Here is a 16832-nt window from a genome sequence, read left to right on the forward strand (position 1 = left end):
AGCAGTAGATGCATCCTTTGCTACAAATTATCAAGCGTATATTAAAGAAATGCTATGCTGTTGCATTTTGGGCAATAAAATGTTTATTTTCTTATAAAAAAAAAAGGAATTGAATGTTTGAAAATTAATCGTTACGTGCAGCCTTAGTAGAAAAGATGTGGAAAATCTTAAATATCAAGAAATAAGGACATTTTACACAAACAACTGAGTTAATGATTTTAATATTGACTTTACTTCCCACTTTATTAAAAAGCAAAACCAGCAACAATCTGCAGTCCTGGAAAACCAGCCACACCTCCTTTACTCTTTACCTGCCAACCACCGTTGCTTTAATTTATACACCTCAGGCACATCATGTACAGTATGTAAGCATACAGTGCACTATAATAATTCATAGAATGAGGTCAAGTGTTTTCTCCCAAACAAATCAGATCTTCTCAAATAAAAAAAAGATTATATAGCATTTTAATTTATTTATCTATAATTTTAAATAAGAACTTATCTTAAAATTTCAATGTCATTCACAGTCGGATTACCAAAACGTTCCAGGAAAAGAAAAACTCTGAATATGTATATAGGCTCTTTTTGTCTTTAGATAGAGGAATTTAGCAGCAGTGGGAAAACTACACAAGTAGGACAGACAATCAGAAAGTAGGAATAATAGCTTTAGCAAACATTTTCCACAGTGCAGCTTGAAACCAAAACACTCAGCTCCGTTTCAGACAGTATACTGGAAACCACGGTGTGCTCAGAACATTTACTGATGGAGAAAACTGTACAGCAGACCCAGGTGAATGGGAAAGGGGGGAAATGACACTTGAAAAATTTTGCTTTGACGTAGTGAGTCAGTTCCAGCAGGTTGGTACAGTACTACCTCCGCTTGGCTGCGGGCCTGCTGCCCTTGCTGCTGCTGCTGGCGGTCTTGCTGGAGCCCTTGGAGCCGGAGAAGAGCTTGGTCATGAGCTCAGAGACGTCTGGAAGCTCAGGGTTGGGGTTCAGCATGTTCATGGACTGCTCCATCTCCTGCACACATGGAAGGGATTTAAGAAACTACAGACCAGCATCCTTCGGTCGTCTGTAATGCCTTAATTAGGGTGTGCATAAGACTGTCATAAACATGATATAACACCTGTTATGAACATGAAGGAGTCTTCATGAACGTCATGAAGTGTTGTAATGACACTTAATGCTGGTTTTAATTTATCTTTCCATTAAAAGTGTCATTATTTACTGAATGACACTTCATGACAACAGTGTAAATATTTATGAAGAGTCATTCATGTTCATAGCAGGCGTTACGTCATGTTTATGGCAGTTTCATTTCAGACTTATGCAAAATAAGTCAAATAAGGTGTACCCACATTGAAAACCACTGTGCTGAAGTCACAAATAATGTCTACAAAAGCTGAAGTTCACCATCATAAGTCACTCTGTGTTCCTGCCTCTTCAGAACCATTTCCATCCCTTTCCCATCTGTTCCTCGTTGTCTTTTCCCTAGACACCAAACCTGCCCATCACCTCTTTTCCCAGTTGTGGGGAATAACCACCAACAATACCCAACGTTCCCCCCGAGTGTATTATAAGCCTGGCGGGCCACCAGGCTTTACTTGCCTCCCCACCAGGCTAAGCATTGTTTAATTCAAATAGGATTTTTAATACACCACTGACAGTAAAGAGGGAATAAGCAAAGGGGTGTGCATTAAGTGTGTGTCCCCTGCTTATGCCTCACACTGTTATTTCCAAATTATGATGCCTGCTGGTACACCTTTGAATTTTTCTGACTTTTAACATTAAACACAAAATCACAGTGGGCTGCTCTACCACCGAGCTTAGCAGGTTTTCTGGGGGAAACTCTGAATACCGACCATGATTATTTCAAATTTCGAGCTTCAGGTTCATCAGTCTATCTGAAACTCTTTTCACTACCAGAAGGTCCTGAATAAACTCCTCATTTCTCTTTTCATCTACACTGAAGTAGAGCAGTGTGAGCCCTGCTCTTCAGCTTCTAGCCTTGCTTCCTTTCCATTTGGTCTCCTGACAAATCTTATACCACCCTTCTTCTTCTCTGCTTCATGTCCAACTCTCTAACTTTACCCATCCTGGTTTTAACTTTCAAAGTCCCTACTGTCAATTCTGCACGGTTGCTTTCCCTTTTCTCTCTCTGCTATGATAACACCTTCCTCTTCTCCTCCAAAGCAAAGTAAATAAATGTTAAACAAGAAATTGACTGTTGACCTGAATCAGATAAGAAACTCAAAAACCCTGCAATCTTTTCTGGCCAGTCGTTGCCTAGAAAGTTGATTTTATTCCTTAGAGTTCTCTAAGAGAAAGTTATTCAATTACAAATCAGTATAACGAGGTCAACATTTAAACTCCAGAATGCCTTTTACACCAGTTAAAAATGCTGCTTGTTATAAACACCCAACCGGAGACCTGAAGGTGTTCCTTACCTTCCTCATCTCTGGGTCGTTGGTGTTGACGACTTTGGGCAGCAGAACAATTATGAGCAGAGGTAAAACCATCATCATCACCTGCAGAAGCAACAAACATCTAAATGAGGAATTCACCTGGAGTTCAATTCATTGGTGACAAAAGTCTAAACAGGTTCATATGTAAACTGAATGTGACAAGATCTAAATCACAAGTAGTGATAATTAATTTACAGGAAATATAAACGAGTTTAATATTCCTTTTACAGCACCTGAGCTCCAGTATTGCTTTCCTGATATTGTCATTTCTAAGTGAGCTATTGATTAGTTTTATTACCATTGGATTCATGAGGAAATCTGTCCAGCCCCAAGTTTCTCTCTTCATGAAGTAACTGTGAGGACCACTGGCTCTGATCTGAAGTGGGTAAGGCTGACGAATCACCTCTGAAGTCTTAATGTAGTTCACAAGACGCGCCCTGTGGAGGAGACATGTTTTCAATATGGGTCACTGCTGAAACTAATGTGTTTTTGGCTTAAATTATGGTAAAGCCTTACCTCATTTTCCCTTTGGAAGTGATATCAACACGAACTGGTTCAAATCTATATGTAGGAGTAACAACTTCCAGAACATAAGATCCAGAAGGGATGTCATTAACTGCAAAACTCCCATCAGTTCTGTAAAGGACAAAAGGGCAAAATTTTTGCAAATAATATAGTAATTTTTAAAGATTTCTGTATTATTAAAAACAGATTTAAATCATACATTCTGCAACCACAACACATCGTATCCTTAATATTAAAACAATAAAAAGATATAGCATCTAAATTGTGTTGCTTTTGTTTGAGATATGCTAAATAGTTGAGTGAAATAACACTGAAAGATAATGTAAACACAATTTTCTGAAAGACACCAACCTCCTGTACAAGAGTGACAACTGTCGTATCTGGGGTAACACATGCATATATGGCAGTAATTATTTAATTGCATATTTAATAGTTGTGTTCAATTATAACTGACTGTTAAGTGCATTTTGCATTTGAGTTATGACATATGGAAAAATTGCTTTTTGGAAAGTCACGGGAGGAGGAGAAACGACAGCAATCTAAACACAGAACTACACCTGGAAACGAGTGTTTGGTTTGTATCCATAGAGAAAAGAAATTAAAAGGACTGTTATGTATTGTTTTGTACTGTAAACATGCTATTCTCATTAGCTCCAATATTTGAAAACAACTTTTCAGAGAAATTTTTTGTATAATAAGAAGCCATTATCCGTCATGTTTTGTAGAAAACATTGGTTTGAACCGTTACCATGTTGACAACAGACTCTACTCTCAAGAGGCCCACACGTAGCATTTAGCATGCGGGCCTTAGGTGCTGTTTATGTAGAAATTAACCAAATTCTTGTACATGGTTAATATAATTATATCCAGGTGTATTAACATGTAAGTAATCTACCAGTTTTAAGCCATTATTTGTGTTCTGCATCAACCGTGCGGTCACCTGATCTTGACATGCTAACCAGCACTGCTAACGCTAAACACTTAGCAAACAAGCTAACCGCTGGAGAGTCTTTAGTAATTTCTTACCTTAAAAATCCCACATATTCCTCGCCTTCTACCAAGACTCTGGCCGTAGAGACCCAGTCTTGCGTTTTCACGCCAGGAACGATCGCTCTTCCCTCGATTTTGAACTTATCTCCGTTCGGCTGCGTCGATACACCTGCACCAGGCCCCGTTTCCATGTCGGTGAAACAGCTAACCAGGACGAGCCCGGCCTGAATGAAAAGCCATAACAGCGGCACGCTTCCCCTCTGCGACATGCTGTCCGTTGGTGTTAAACTAAAGCGACCTCAAATAATCTTCGCAGTGACATGTATTTGATGGCAGGTTATGGGAGAAGCGCTTATTTCAACATCAGCTGTCTCTGCGGGGAAGTGACGTCACATCCGGAAAAACGATATACAAATTTCGGTACCAAATGTTTTTTAATTGTTTTATTTATTACTCTTACTAGAATAACTGAATTCAATTCAAAAATTATTTTATAACCAGAGATAAATTAAGTTGTATCTTAACACATTAAATAATTTCCTTCAAAGAGAGGTAAATGCTGTTGGTAAGAACGATCTCCTGTAGCGGTCAGTATTACAGAGATCTAGGTGGAGCCTCTGACTGAAGGAAAAAAAAAGGTAAAGTTTCATAAAAATAAAAAATTATTAATCTATCGTGGATTGTTAGATTAGGCACTTCATCTGTTTTTAATTGCCAAATATTGGTGGGAACAATCTAATATGCTTTCACTGCACTTTCATCTACTAAACTGTATACATTTGGCAGTAAGTTTCTAGCTTACGTTTTGAGATTTAAAGTTGCATTTACTTTGCTTATAATTTGTCTTTGAGTTTATTTTTGTTGTTTTGTCCAAAACCATCACCACAAACTGGACATTTTATTTTTTCTCAAGGAGGACCAAACAGTTTTTTTCTAGCGTTACAATCATATACTTGACTAGAGCAGAGATATCCAATATTATGAAGGCTGATGTTGAATGTCACAGAAAACTGGTTCAACAAAAATGCATAGACAAATCACAGCAAGAAGAAAAGCAATACTGTATTTTTTTTTAGGAAATTTATTTAAAAGAAAATTAAAAGAATCACTTGTTTAGACATTTGGTGGTCAAACAAAACGAGAAGAGGCAAGACAACTAATAACTTAAAGACTCTTGGAGATTCAAGTTCCTGATTCCAGAGAAACCAGGCACACAGAAGAAGAAAAAACAGGGCATTTCAAAGACAAGTGATTTAGTGAGAGACAAAGACATTGGCACTTCATAGAGCATTATAACGGCCGGTCTCATGAGGTCCACTAAACATGCCCCTTCACAAGACGGTCCACTTCAATGTGAAGTAGTCATTTTCTGTGCAGGCTTGCTGCCCTCCTCCAGAGGAGTCCCCAGCTCCAGCTGAGGAGATTTGTCTGAATGATCAAGTTCAGTCCCAGTTAAGAGGTTTGAGTGTCCGCAGAGTGAACCAGTCCATTTCTCTGGCAAACATTATCAGTTCAAAATACAGCCATGATCAGCAGTAGTGGTCACATGCCTCAAAGTGCTACATTTATTAGCTGTCAGGGCAGTTGAGAGAGATGAGATTCAATGGTCTGCGAAACAAAAGAGAGACAGCATGATAATTAATTAAAATATAATTTTTTTAAGTCATTAAACAATACTAAAACTGAATAAAAATATTCAGAGACTGCAGTTGAAGTGGACTTACTTTCGCCAGCTCTCCCACTGATCCTGAAACCAAACATAATTGAGATCCTTCCTTCCACAAGTCCTTCAGTCGTTGCTTCATGACATCGACATTCCTGAAACAAACACAAAAGTGTTAACATGTTGTCTAGTGGTTCTTACAGGCTGACAACTCGTAGCTGCAAACACCAACCAATACTTTAACTAGAACCTGGAAAACTACCAGAACTTACAAACTTAAAGCCATAGTTTCCCTGGTGTATTTTAAGCCTGGTGGGCCACCAGGCTTTACTTGTGCCTCCACCAGGCTAAGGATTGCTTATTTTTTTTTAAGTCTTTTTAAAATGTTTACATTTTTTAAGACTTTATAGTTGGTTTTCAGGTATTAATCTTCCAGTCTTTTAATAATACATAATTATTAAGTGACATTTCCAATTTTCCGTTAACTTTAAACATTTTTAAACTCAAAAACACAACGGGCTGCAGGGTGAATGACTTCCCTGGCGCTCAACCACCAGGTTTTCTGAGAGAAACCTTGGAAAATGACCCACTATGCTTCCTTGAACAGGTTAGGATAGGCCTACAGGTATACAAAACATGTTTAATAAATTTTTTGCACAGAATAATTCTTAGATAATCAGATTTCCATATGCTATTGAGCTCCTTTCAGAATTAGCTGTTTTTGGGCCTCTTGTCACTTCAAATCCAAATAAGTTGCCCCAAAAATCAGCATTTACACTCGCATGTGAAAATGGCTGCAAACAGATGCACAGTCATACAACCATACATCTTTGAAAAGCATTAGTAGAGCCTCCTGCACAATCAACAATAATTTAGTAAGTGATTTTGGGATGGCAAGTAAAAAACGGGATGGCAAGTAAAAAACAAAGCACTTGTCTTTTCCAGCAGCCATTGTACAGCAGTTTAACCTGCTGACCAAACATCCTGGAGCTCAGCTCTGGTTGCTAGGTGACAGGATGGGCTTTCCTGCGGTTGCTAGGTGAGAGGCTGTGCTTGTTGATTTGTAACCTTACATTTCAAAGGTTTTTGAAACAGCTCATTATCTAGACACCACAAAACATGAACTTATTGCCAAAAAGCCTCTGGATAGTTTTTTTTAAGTGCACATGCCAAAGTCTTGACCCCGTCTTTTAATATGAACTAAAGAAAGCACTAATTTCAACTGAACGCATTTTATTTTGTTCTACATTCAGCTGCTGTCGTCAACAGAGCTAAAATCCTCGCTCATTCTGAAATACGAGTGTCACAAGACGATCAAAGGTTCAACTTTAGAGATTCTTCAAGATGGTAATCAACATGGCACACCCACCTGTCCTCTGAACAACTGTCCTGCAGTCTCTTCTCGGCTTTGGAAAGTTCAGGCCACCATTTCCTGATGACGGACTGAACCCAGTGTAAAGCCACCGTTATGTGTCTGTCAAAACAAATTAACAAATAAATGCAGTAGTTGGGCCTGACTGGTTTTCACCCCATCCCAGTCATTCTTAGACGTAAACAACAGGTTTGTATAATGTAAGAAGAAGAGCGCCCCCCTGGTTATGTAATGGCAAGCAGAATTAGCTAAAGGGAGCAGGTAGCATTGTGTTGAACGAATGGTATGATTCCTTTACTTTAGTCATATCATCCTCTGCCTCTCGTAATTTCTGGTAACATTAAAATTAAATCAGTTTTATATTTTTACTTGCACACAACATCTTATGTTATCCACAATGATTCAGTGTGTAAAAACACTAAAGTGTTTTAATACATCAGTTTATGTTGTAATACTTTCATTAAGTGTACTGAAAAACTAATGAAAGGAATTTCTGCTTCAGCATTTCCCCAAATATGGAAGGAAAAACAATCTCTGAAGTCTTTAAGAAATTTTGACCCTTATATTTAAAATATTTTCTCACAGTTTACACTCCAAAATACAGAATAAAATGACCAAAGCGGTCCAAGATTGCCACCTTCCTCCTTTTCACAAAAACTAGTATTTCTTCAGCTCCATGGTTAGCAGGGAAAGGTAAGGGAAGAAATCACAACAACTAAAACTTCTTGGATGGATGTGGTGATACAACATTGATGACATCAGAGGAACTTACTCTTCATATTTGCTGGAAAGAATGACTTTGACTTGGGGCAGCAGGTCAACACAGCAGCCAAGTGACAAACATGGTGCTTCAGTTTGAAGGCTAATAAAATCAGAAAAAAAAGAAGCATAAATAATCAATGGATGACGATTCACAGTTGACTGAAGGGGATTTAATGATCGAACACCTGAATTTTCTATAGAAGAGGCAGAAAAGTAAAATACTTTATTTCATTAAAGCAGTAGACTCTCTTTAGCATCTATTTATGTCACACAATCAGTTCAGCCATAAAATAACACAACTCATATTTAAATGAAATGAAGAAAAAGAAGTTGAGATCACTAAAAGTACATTGATTTTTATCACTTATTGTGGTATTTATTGATATTTTTAAGTGTTTTTATTTGTATTAATATAATTATAATATATATTGACAAGGTACAGTTGAAACCAGAAGTTTAAAAGACAAATTTCCCTGATATGTAATCTTCTGAATTCAAAGATGGTCACAAAAATAAAATCTCAATAAGTTTTCTAACATTTACCAAATAGAAATAATTTTAGTACTTCTAACTGACAAAACCAGAAAAGTTTGGTCTAATTTAGCTTCAGAGAGTGAGAAATAAATGTGTATGCATTTTTATTTGCTGTATGTAAACTTATAGCTTCAGCTGTATAATCCTATCCTACATGTTACGTTTTAAAACCACCAGTTGTGAAAAAAAAACAACTTAAAAATGTAACAGCTGGGCTATAAAAATGAAATGTGACTCACTTGTTAGTTAAGACAGGTAAGCAGTCAAGCAGCACTCCTGTGTCTTGTATTCTGAGGAGCAAAAACAACTAAAAATGAGTCACATGGATTGAGAAAAAGCCCAAAGCACCAAATAATACGATATAATTTTACCTGATAAGGTAGGACACCAGCTCGCTGGCATTTCTTCGCCATAGTGTCAGGGCTACTTTAAGTCGGAGATCTCTTCCAAAGAGAATGTGGGTCATAGCTTCATGGTCCTTTGATAACTTGTAAGAAATAAAAAATCCTTGTGTGTAAGAGAAAAACCAAGACGGTGAATGTTCTTTTACAAGTCCGTTTCTCACCTCGGTAAAGTCCGCGTACTTGGAGCTGGCCCCTGCCATCTTGGAAGCCTCAGCAGGGTTCATCGGCGGCCTGGAGTGAACGCCCCGCACGTCATCGGAGCATGTCACCTCATTTTCCTTGTTGGCCATGCCAGGGCCACGGAGACGGCCTACATTTGATGACCTTCGGTGCAGCTTTGCGCCCACCTCCACCGATGAACAACTCCTCCTCTTGCAAGGCAATGGCCGCTGTGTTTTCCCCAGACTCTGCACTCTGTGATGCACCTGGAATCTGAGGGGAGAAACACAGAGATGGGCCAAAGCAGCGGTCGTTCAGACAGGAAGTGAGAATCAATGCCACAAAACATTCTGTGTTGATGGAATGGGAAGATGACTTACAGGCGCATCTCAATCAATTAGAATATCACTGAAAACTAACTAAATTATAGATTATGACCAACAGCTAATGAAAACACAAAATTCAGCTTTCAAAACAATTATTAGCAAACCCAGGAATCTTCAATCTGCTGCTCTTCAGACCTTAATAACTTTGACTAAAAAACGGCCAAACTATTGTTCAAACTTAATATTTCAATCTTTTTACATAAAGATTGAAATATTAAGTTTTAGCTGTTAGTTTGCATATTTTTATGGGGATCCATTTTTCTTGTGAGTTTCAAAATTATGAGGTACAGAAGAAATTTTTACTCATCAATTTTTGGCAAAAGTTTAATGTTTGTCCTTATGTTGGAGTCTAGAAATAGAAATAAAATGGGGACTGCTTAAAAATGACAAATATCTAGTACAGGAAATTGGTTATCAAAATTTAAAAGCCCATAATATTTTGGGTTATAAATTGGTTTTATTTAACTAAAGGTTGCAGAAAAAGAAAAAACTTTTTTTAATATACAGAAATGTCAGCCTTTTCAAATGTACACCTATGCAGGGTTTCCCCCATGGCAGCAGTCCAGCTGGCCGCCATGTTTTTGAGTTAAAAAATATTTCAAATTGAGAAATAACTATATAAAATTTGAAAATATTACTTGATAGTTGTGCATTTTTGGAAGACCAGAAAATTAATACCCAAACACCAACTATAAAGTCTTAAAAAATGTCAATAATTAAAAAAACAAAACTAAGATAAATTAACAATGCTAAGCCTGGTGGGGCACAAGGAATACCTGGTGGCCCGCCAGGCTTATAATACACAGAGGGAAACCCTGCTATTCAGTACTATGTCAGTAATATATTTGTTGAGAATTGCCACAGAAAATGTTTTGAGAGTTTTAAGATACTATTGTAAACTCATTAAAATATTACAATAAAGTCATTTCTTTTCCAAAACTTCAGATGGATACAGTTGTAACTTTTTCACAAAACTGTGTTGTTCGGATCAAAATACATGCAATTACTTTCCAGTAACTGGGTGGATTTTTATCTAGGATTTATGTTTACAATGAAATCAAGTCAGCCACAACACATAACTTATACACCTCCCCATTTGAATGGACTTTGCTTCAAAAAATATTCTCAAATTTGTAGCTGTCCCTGTTGCTTCTCAATCTTTTTCTACTAACTTCCTTCTACATAATTTGAATGAATATGTTTGGATACGGCATATCAAAAATGTACACCAATTCTTTTAAAAACTGAATGTTGTGTTTTGATAAGGTGAAATTAATAACAGAAATGATCTTGAACTATCCAATTCTACATTTAAAGATAATGCAACATGTGAATGCTTCATTTTAGATTTCAATCACTTAAACGGTTTGATGATATTCTAATTTCTTGAGGTCTACCTGTAATATTCCAGGGCTAACCTGTGGGACGGTGAGTGAATGATTATATTTGGACAAACCCCACGGATGTGAAATTAGAGACTCACCTGTCCTTATCTAATTCTTCCTTATTAATAAAATCCACCTAAAACAAAAGGATAGGGGATAAGGGGACTACCACTACTAGAAACCACTGATCTACACTTCACTTTCACCAGGATTTAACACACATTTACTGTATTAATGCATTAAACCATAGTTCTTGGTATTCATACCTGCTTCATGTTCTTTTCAGTAGAAACATGCAGGCAGGACCGCAGAAAGCCATTGGATTTATGGCAGCTGACCTTAAAGACTTCCCGTTGCTTACAATGGTTGCCAGCTGCCATAATAAGGGACACTGTTGAACAAACATAATCATTGATAGCATAACTCACATATCCGGACCTGGCAACTAACATTAAGGCTATCTTTTAACACAACATCAACTAAGAATGTAAAAGGTACATCTAAGTGTAGACGTTTTAATTAAATAGGCGTTTCCCGATTTAGACTCGTTAAGCTGCAACAAAAGTCGAAATTAAAGTTCAGAATACACTTCTAGCTCTCATAAAGACGAAAACAGGCCATGTAAGGAAAGTGAACATTAGCTGATAAAACGGCAGTTAATACTACTCAACTGACGTTACAAGTGGCTTTAACTTTTAGCATTTAGCTCAACTGCGAAGAAAACACGGAACGTCAAAAGTAACGAGCTGGGCCGCTGCTACGAGCTAGCTGGCTAACAGGTTAGCCTCGCCACCTTCAGGGAACATATGGCTTCACATAAAAACAAATGGTAATTCCGACAAGCTACTGTTTTCACCATTTACATCGGGGGATCGAATACCAACCGACTCATTTTGTAGGTTGTAGTAAGAGCTCCCGGAGGTGCGCAAATCCAAAAAATACGTGAAAAACTGGTTAAACTCAGACTGAAAACTCCACCTCGATGTTAACGCCTCACAGTTTCACCATTCAAATGAATACACCACCGGTGTGCGGGATTGTGGGATTGATTTTGGCAAAGAAAGGAATGGAGTTTGGGTAGTTTCAGCGACGACTGGTGGACGTTGTCAAACAAGCATTTGTAACGCCACGCTATGGCGCCATCATGTGGTAGGTAGTCTGCACTGCAGATTGGTAAAGGTAGAGCGGCATTTTCACGTCGCTTCTGGACGATTTCTAAGAAAAACGACTCACAAAATAATGTCAATGTAATTTTCAGTTTAATCGACAGCTGTTGTTAAAACAACAAAAGTCTAAAATAAATAAATAGACCTGGTCTTGTGTGTGGGGTTCTTCTTACACTTTTCTGTTTTATTTTTAATGACAGAGAATCAATCCTTTTCTAACTTTCTCATGTTCTCACTCAGCCACCAAACACTCTTCCAACACGTTTTGTGTATTTATATTTATTTTTTATTATTAATACTGATATAAAATGCTGATTTTATTATTAATGCTGATCTGTGTAGACAGAGGGTCATGAAAAATTAAACTTTATGAAAAGATGAGTGCATGTAATCTTCACCAATTAATGTTACCTTTTCTGTGTTTATATAACTTATGCATTTCAATATGCATTTGCTGTATATCAAACTAATAGGAATCCTCAGTACATAAATCTGGAAGCCAATGATACTTACCTTCAATGTCATACAAAGAAGCTTTCCTTCGCATGACATTTTTTGTTGCTCCTCCGTCTAAGTATTAACATGGAAATATCTGAAATTCTCCCCAGAAAAGATTATATTTTTATTTAATTGACAATCTGGATGCCAGACATTTTGATTCTCTTAATTCAAAGACAATAGGAACAATAACAAACCAGTGACCCAATTTTCTTTGGAAGGTTTAACGGTTCATTCATTATGGTAATGCATGTAAAATCCAGCCAACATATACTGGAAGAATTGAAAATGAACCAACACATACCGACGGGGCTTTGTTTTGGAGAAACTTGCACATTTAAAATGTGGATGTTTCTGTCTCCAGACAACCACAAATATGAACATTTCTGGTGATCTGTGGCTGATCATGATCAGCCTCCAGCTGCATACACGACACAAAAACACCAAATTATGAGTTTCTCTTTTCAGACAAACTGATCAATATTCCAAAACAAATGTCTATATTTGATTAAAGTTTTTCTTTTTCTTTTTTTTTGTCTTAGCTTAATCTGTGGTGCATTAAGAGTCCAAGTCGTTTGATTTCCATTTTATCTGGAAGATATTTAGATCCAACTCTACTTCTCTAAGCATTTTTAGTGACATTTTTGACTGTAAGTTATTTAGAATAAGAAGTGCTTGTTTTATTTCACTGTAGGAGTTTTGTAACAAATAACAGCAAAAGTTACTGACTAAACTGAAAAATAGCAAACCAGAGGGCCCTGCAGATGACAGTGAGGGGATCTGAAAGGGTAAATGGAGTGTTTTTAAGATTTCAGACATTTTTATTGATGTCTTATGATGAGTTTAGGTAAAAGCAGGCTGTGAATGGGCTCAAATAAAAAAGTCGAATCTAAATCAATAATTTTATAAGGTTGTAAAAAATATTTCAACATTTTCTGCCCATTCTTTTGCAGTTCTGAACATCTAGCGGATATAAATCAATTATATCACAACAAACCTTGTTTATTCCAGCTCCCTTTAGGCTTATTGGAAACATTTTAAGTAATAACTTGGAAAGATTTCAATGTCTGATCTTCTCAGATAAAAACAACCACCCACAAAGAGACTAAGAGCATTATCAGATTTACATCAGCAAGGAAGGATTTACATTACAAGGTTTCACCCGGATAAAAGCAGAGTGTTTGCTGGAGTCTGTGGGTGTTTGAAATTTAAGCTGGAAATTGGCTGAGGTGCAGAAAATCCCCTCCATACTTGTGAAAGGCTGTTTAGTCTCTTTTAGCAGGATGTGCTTACTGCTAAGCAGGACGTTTGAGTGCAGAAAAAATCTCTTCCGGCTCTGAGTGAAAGAAACTGTTATTTAAACGAAGCTCAAAGAAATCAACTCCAACTTTCTGAAAAAAAAAAAGACCAATAATTCTACAGCACTTATGTAATAATTAACTAAAATTGACCAGTTTATTTGACCAAACTCCTGGAAATCTATGACCCTTCCTGCTTTATTTGCGTTTCGCTTTCACAGGTAAGTATATTACAATAAGCAGAGAAAACATGACATTTTTGTCAAGTATTCATAAAATATGAGGATATTTCAGGCCTAAAAGTGGAGAATCTTGAAATGATGTAGATCAAATTTCTTTTATCAAAAAAAGGAAGGAGAAAAAAAACTCAATTTACAGATTACTACAGGGTGCCTGGTTTTAGGGCCACTGGGGAAAAAATAGAATTTTGACTTTAATCTCTGAATTCTGACTTTTTCTCAGAATTCCAACTTTTTTCTCAGAATTCTGACTCAAAACTCAGAATTCTCAAAAAAGTCACAATTCTGAATAAGTCAGAATTCCGAATTTAGTCTCAGAATTCTGAGGAATAAGTCTGATTAAAGTGAGGGCCATTGACTGAGATTAAAGTCAGTGGCCCTAATCCTCTTCCATATTTCTCTTATTCTACACTTTGCTTTTCTATACTTTGGCAAATAAAAAAATTATTGCCCGTGTGACATTTTCCATGTCACACCGTCTGATCGGGGATTAGAAATGTTTTGTTGACCTGCTATCCTTGCATCCAGAGTTCCATATACAGTAAATAAATGCACTGACATCATTTGGAAATATTTTTGAAATGACAGTCTCTCTGTTACCCAATCAGCTCAGCGCATAAACAAAAGGCTTCTTGTTTGCAAAGTGCAAACCCACATGAAATGAAAAAGATGACAAAGACATCAAGAGAGCAGCGGAGGCAGAGATTTCAACATTCCTGGGTGAATATCTCAAAGCAGACAGAGAGCTTTGGGGCTCGGATTAAAAATCCCAGAGGAATTTTAATGTAGATGCTCCAAAAACATAAAACTCCCTTCTTAGCCCAACCTCAGCTGACATATACATATATTTCCATTATTCCCCACAGATCCTGTGTTTGGTGGAGCTACTCTTTTCATCTGGCAGCAAGAGAGCATCACCAGAAAGCCAGCAGGAGACACTGATGCAATTTCCCTGAAATAAAAGCCACCAGCTGGTTGGATCAGCGTGGGAACCTTTACACTGTTCAGAAAGTTCATCTGTATCTCAGATTTTTCTGCTAAACAGAACCAGGCTCTGTGTGTAATTATAAGCAAAAAACAGGACTGGACTTTACCTATGCTTTTGAGTGGGAATAATGGAAGATGATTAGGGCCACTGGAAAAGTGGCCCTAATCAATTTTTATTGATTTCTGAATATTAATGTCAGCATTCTGGGAAAACAATCATTCTGATTTAAAAATCAGAATTCTTGGAGTAAAGATAGAATTCTGACAAAAAAAAGAGCCAGAATTCTTAAAAAAACAAAAACAAAACAAAAAAAACCCCCTAAGAATTCTGAGATTAAGATCAGAATTCTGAGAAAAAAGTCAGAATTCTGAGATTAAAATCAAAACATTTTTTTTTCCATAAAGGAAATACTTTTACCATCCATGGATAAATAACACAACAAGACTTCAAAGTATTCACACCTCAAAAATCTTCTCACCATTTTTTTTATTTGACATGTAACTAACCTCAACCTTCAGTATATTTCATTGTGTTTTGTGTGACTGACACAAAAATGAAGAGAGAATCATAAAAAAATTGTACAAATAAAATATGAAAAGTTTGGCATATTTACGAACTAGAGGCTTCTGTAATTTAATTTAGGGGCATCAGAGTAACATGGCTAATTTTTGCATCATCACCATGTATCATTTTCTTTGATCTCACGTTGGTATGCTATAGTGTGAGATGGTCAACCACGTCAAATCTAAATAAAATACAGTGATGATTACAGCTTGACAAAAAGAGAAGACAGAAAGTTCAAGAACATTTGAACCTTCTGCATCAACATTCAAGCTTTTTCAGACCATCAAAATGGAGCAGAGAATCTCTTTTTGATAGTCTGATGAGATAAATCTCAAAGTAGGTGGCCCATCACAGCAAACAGATGACAGACACTGAGAGATTGTTAAATGCACATTCCAGCACTAGATGGCAGCGTTTGTCTGTAACTGATTAAAGCTGGTAGATCCAGCTGTTCAGATCTCCTTTAATGGTTTCACTGGGATTTGTAGACAGCCAAATGATTACCAAAGTCCCAGAGAGGTTTTTAAATCACACGCCAAAATAAGACAATTACAGAGTCAAAAGAGTTGGCATGAAAAACACTGTTGCATATTTTGTTTAACAGGATTGTAAAATGCTTTATTAGATTTAGATTTGGACTCGTTTCTCTCAGAGGTTTTAAAAGTTGACATGTCACCTAGACCAGGGGCGTCAAACTCATTTCGTTTTGGGCCAAATCAATCAATCAATCATGAATGCTCTTAAAGGGGCCGGTTGTGCCAGAATGTGTTGATAAAACCCGTTCACAAACTGTTAAAATACCAATGAATCCTCTTTTCAGTTCCTCCAGAATTGTGTATGCAGAGCATTTAGACTCTGAGCAGATAAAGTTCAGAGTATTTATGCTGACTTACAGCTAAGACTGATTAAAACAAGCCAGCATTGTTGGTAAGATCCATATAAAATAGCAAGATTTATTATAATAATGCTGATAAATCGAAAAAAATTCAATTTGAACCAGTTGCATATGTGAACATTTTTTTCACTTGATTGCCAAATTTAAGTCAGTTTTTGCCATTTTTAGATCAAGAAAACAAATACATGCATCTATTATCTCCAAAAAATATTCCTGAGTCTATCCCAGACCTACAAAGAGCAACATCACAACAAAATAAATTATCAGGAGATAAAGAAGGAAGTTTATGTTTCACAGAAAAATAAAGAATAGTCTGAGAAACATATTGGATTATCCTAATCGCTTTTGCTTTGGAGTTTTAGTTTTTGAGCAAAAATATTGGTAGAAGCTCAACCAACAAATTGGGGTTAAATGTTAGGAAACAAGAGTTTCACAGAGTCAGAGGACCTAAAGAGCTGGATTTATTCATCACAGGAGCAGCATTTTCCAGGTAAGACACAGTCCACCCTGTTAAACCTTTAGCCACACTGCCCCAC

General features: G+C 36.8%; 2 protein-coding genes across 4 annotated transcripts; both read right to left on the reverse strand.

Moving 5' to 3' along the window:
- Positions 1-205: 205 nt before the first annotated feature.
- On the reverse strand, positions 206-4361 carry emc7b (ER membrane protein complex subunit 7b). Its single transcript, XM_007540857.2, has 5 exons — positions 4020-4361; positions 2985-3104; positions 2767-2905; positions 2451-2531; positions 206-1023 (listed from the first exon to the last, which is right to left on the reverse strand). The coding sequence occupies exons 1-5, from the start codon at positions 4250-4252 to the stop codon at positions 871-873; spliced, it is 726 nt and encodes a 241-aa protein (XP_007540919.1). The 5' UTR covers positions 4253-4361; the 3' UTR covers positions 206-870.
- Positions 4362-5048: 687 nt separating this feature from the next.
- Positions 5049-11734, reverse strand: katnbl1 (katanin p80 subunit B-like 1). 3 transcript variants are annotated; one of them, XM_016668035.1, is made up of 10 exons: positions 11505-11734; positions 10915-11039; positions 10747-10784; positions 8880-9150; positions 8686-8801; positions 8554-8604; positions 7791-7880; positions 7016-7120; positions 5708-5801; positions 5049-5591 (listed from the first exon to the last, which is right to left on the reverse strand). In XM_016668035.1, the coding sequence occupies exons 2-10, from the start codon at positions 11026-11028 to the stop codon at positions 5559-5561; spliced, it is 912 nt and encodes a 303-aa protein (XP_016523521.1). In that variant the 5' UTR covers positions 11029-11039; positions 11505-11734; the 3' UTR covers positions 5049-5558. The 3 variants fall into 3 exon arrangements, with proteins under 3 accessions (XP_016523521.1, XP_007541095.1, XP_007541027.1); XM_007541033.2 differs by having other exon boundaries at positions 10915-11021; positions 11533-11732; XM_007540965.2 differs by having other exon boundaries at positions 11533-11732.
- Positions 11735-16832: the final 5098 nt, after the last annotated feature.

Source organism: Poecilia formosa, unplaced genomic scaffold (genome assembly GCF_000485575.1).
Source record: "Poecilia formosa unplaced genomic scaffold, Poecilia_formosa-5.1.2 Scaffold1, whole genome shotgun sequence".
Taxonomy (NCBI): domain Eukaryota; kingdom Metazoa; phylum Chordata; class Actinopteri; order Cyprinodontiformes; family Poeciliidae; genus Poecilia; species Poecilia formosa.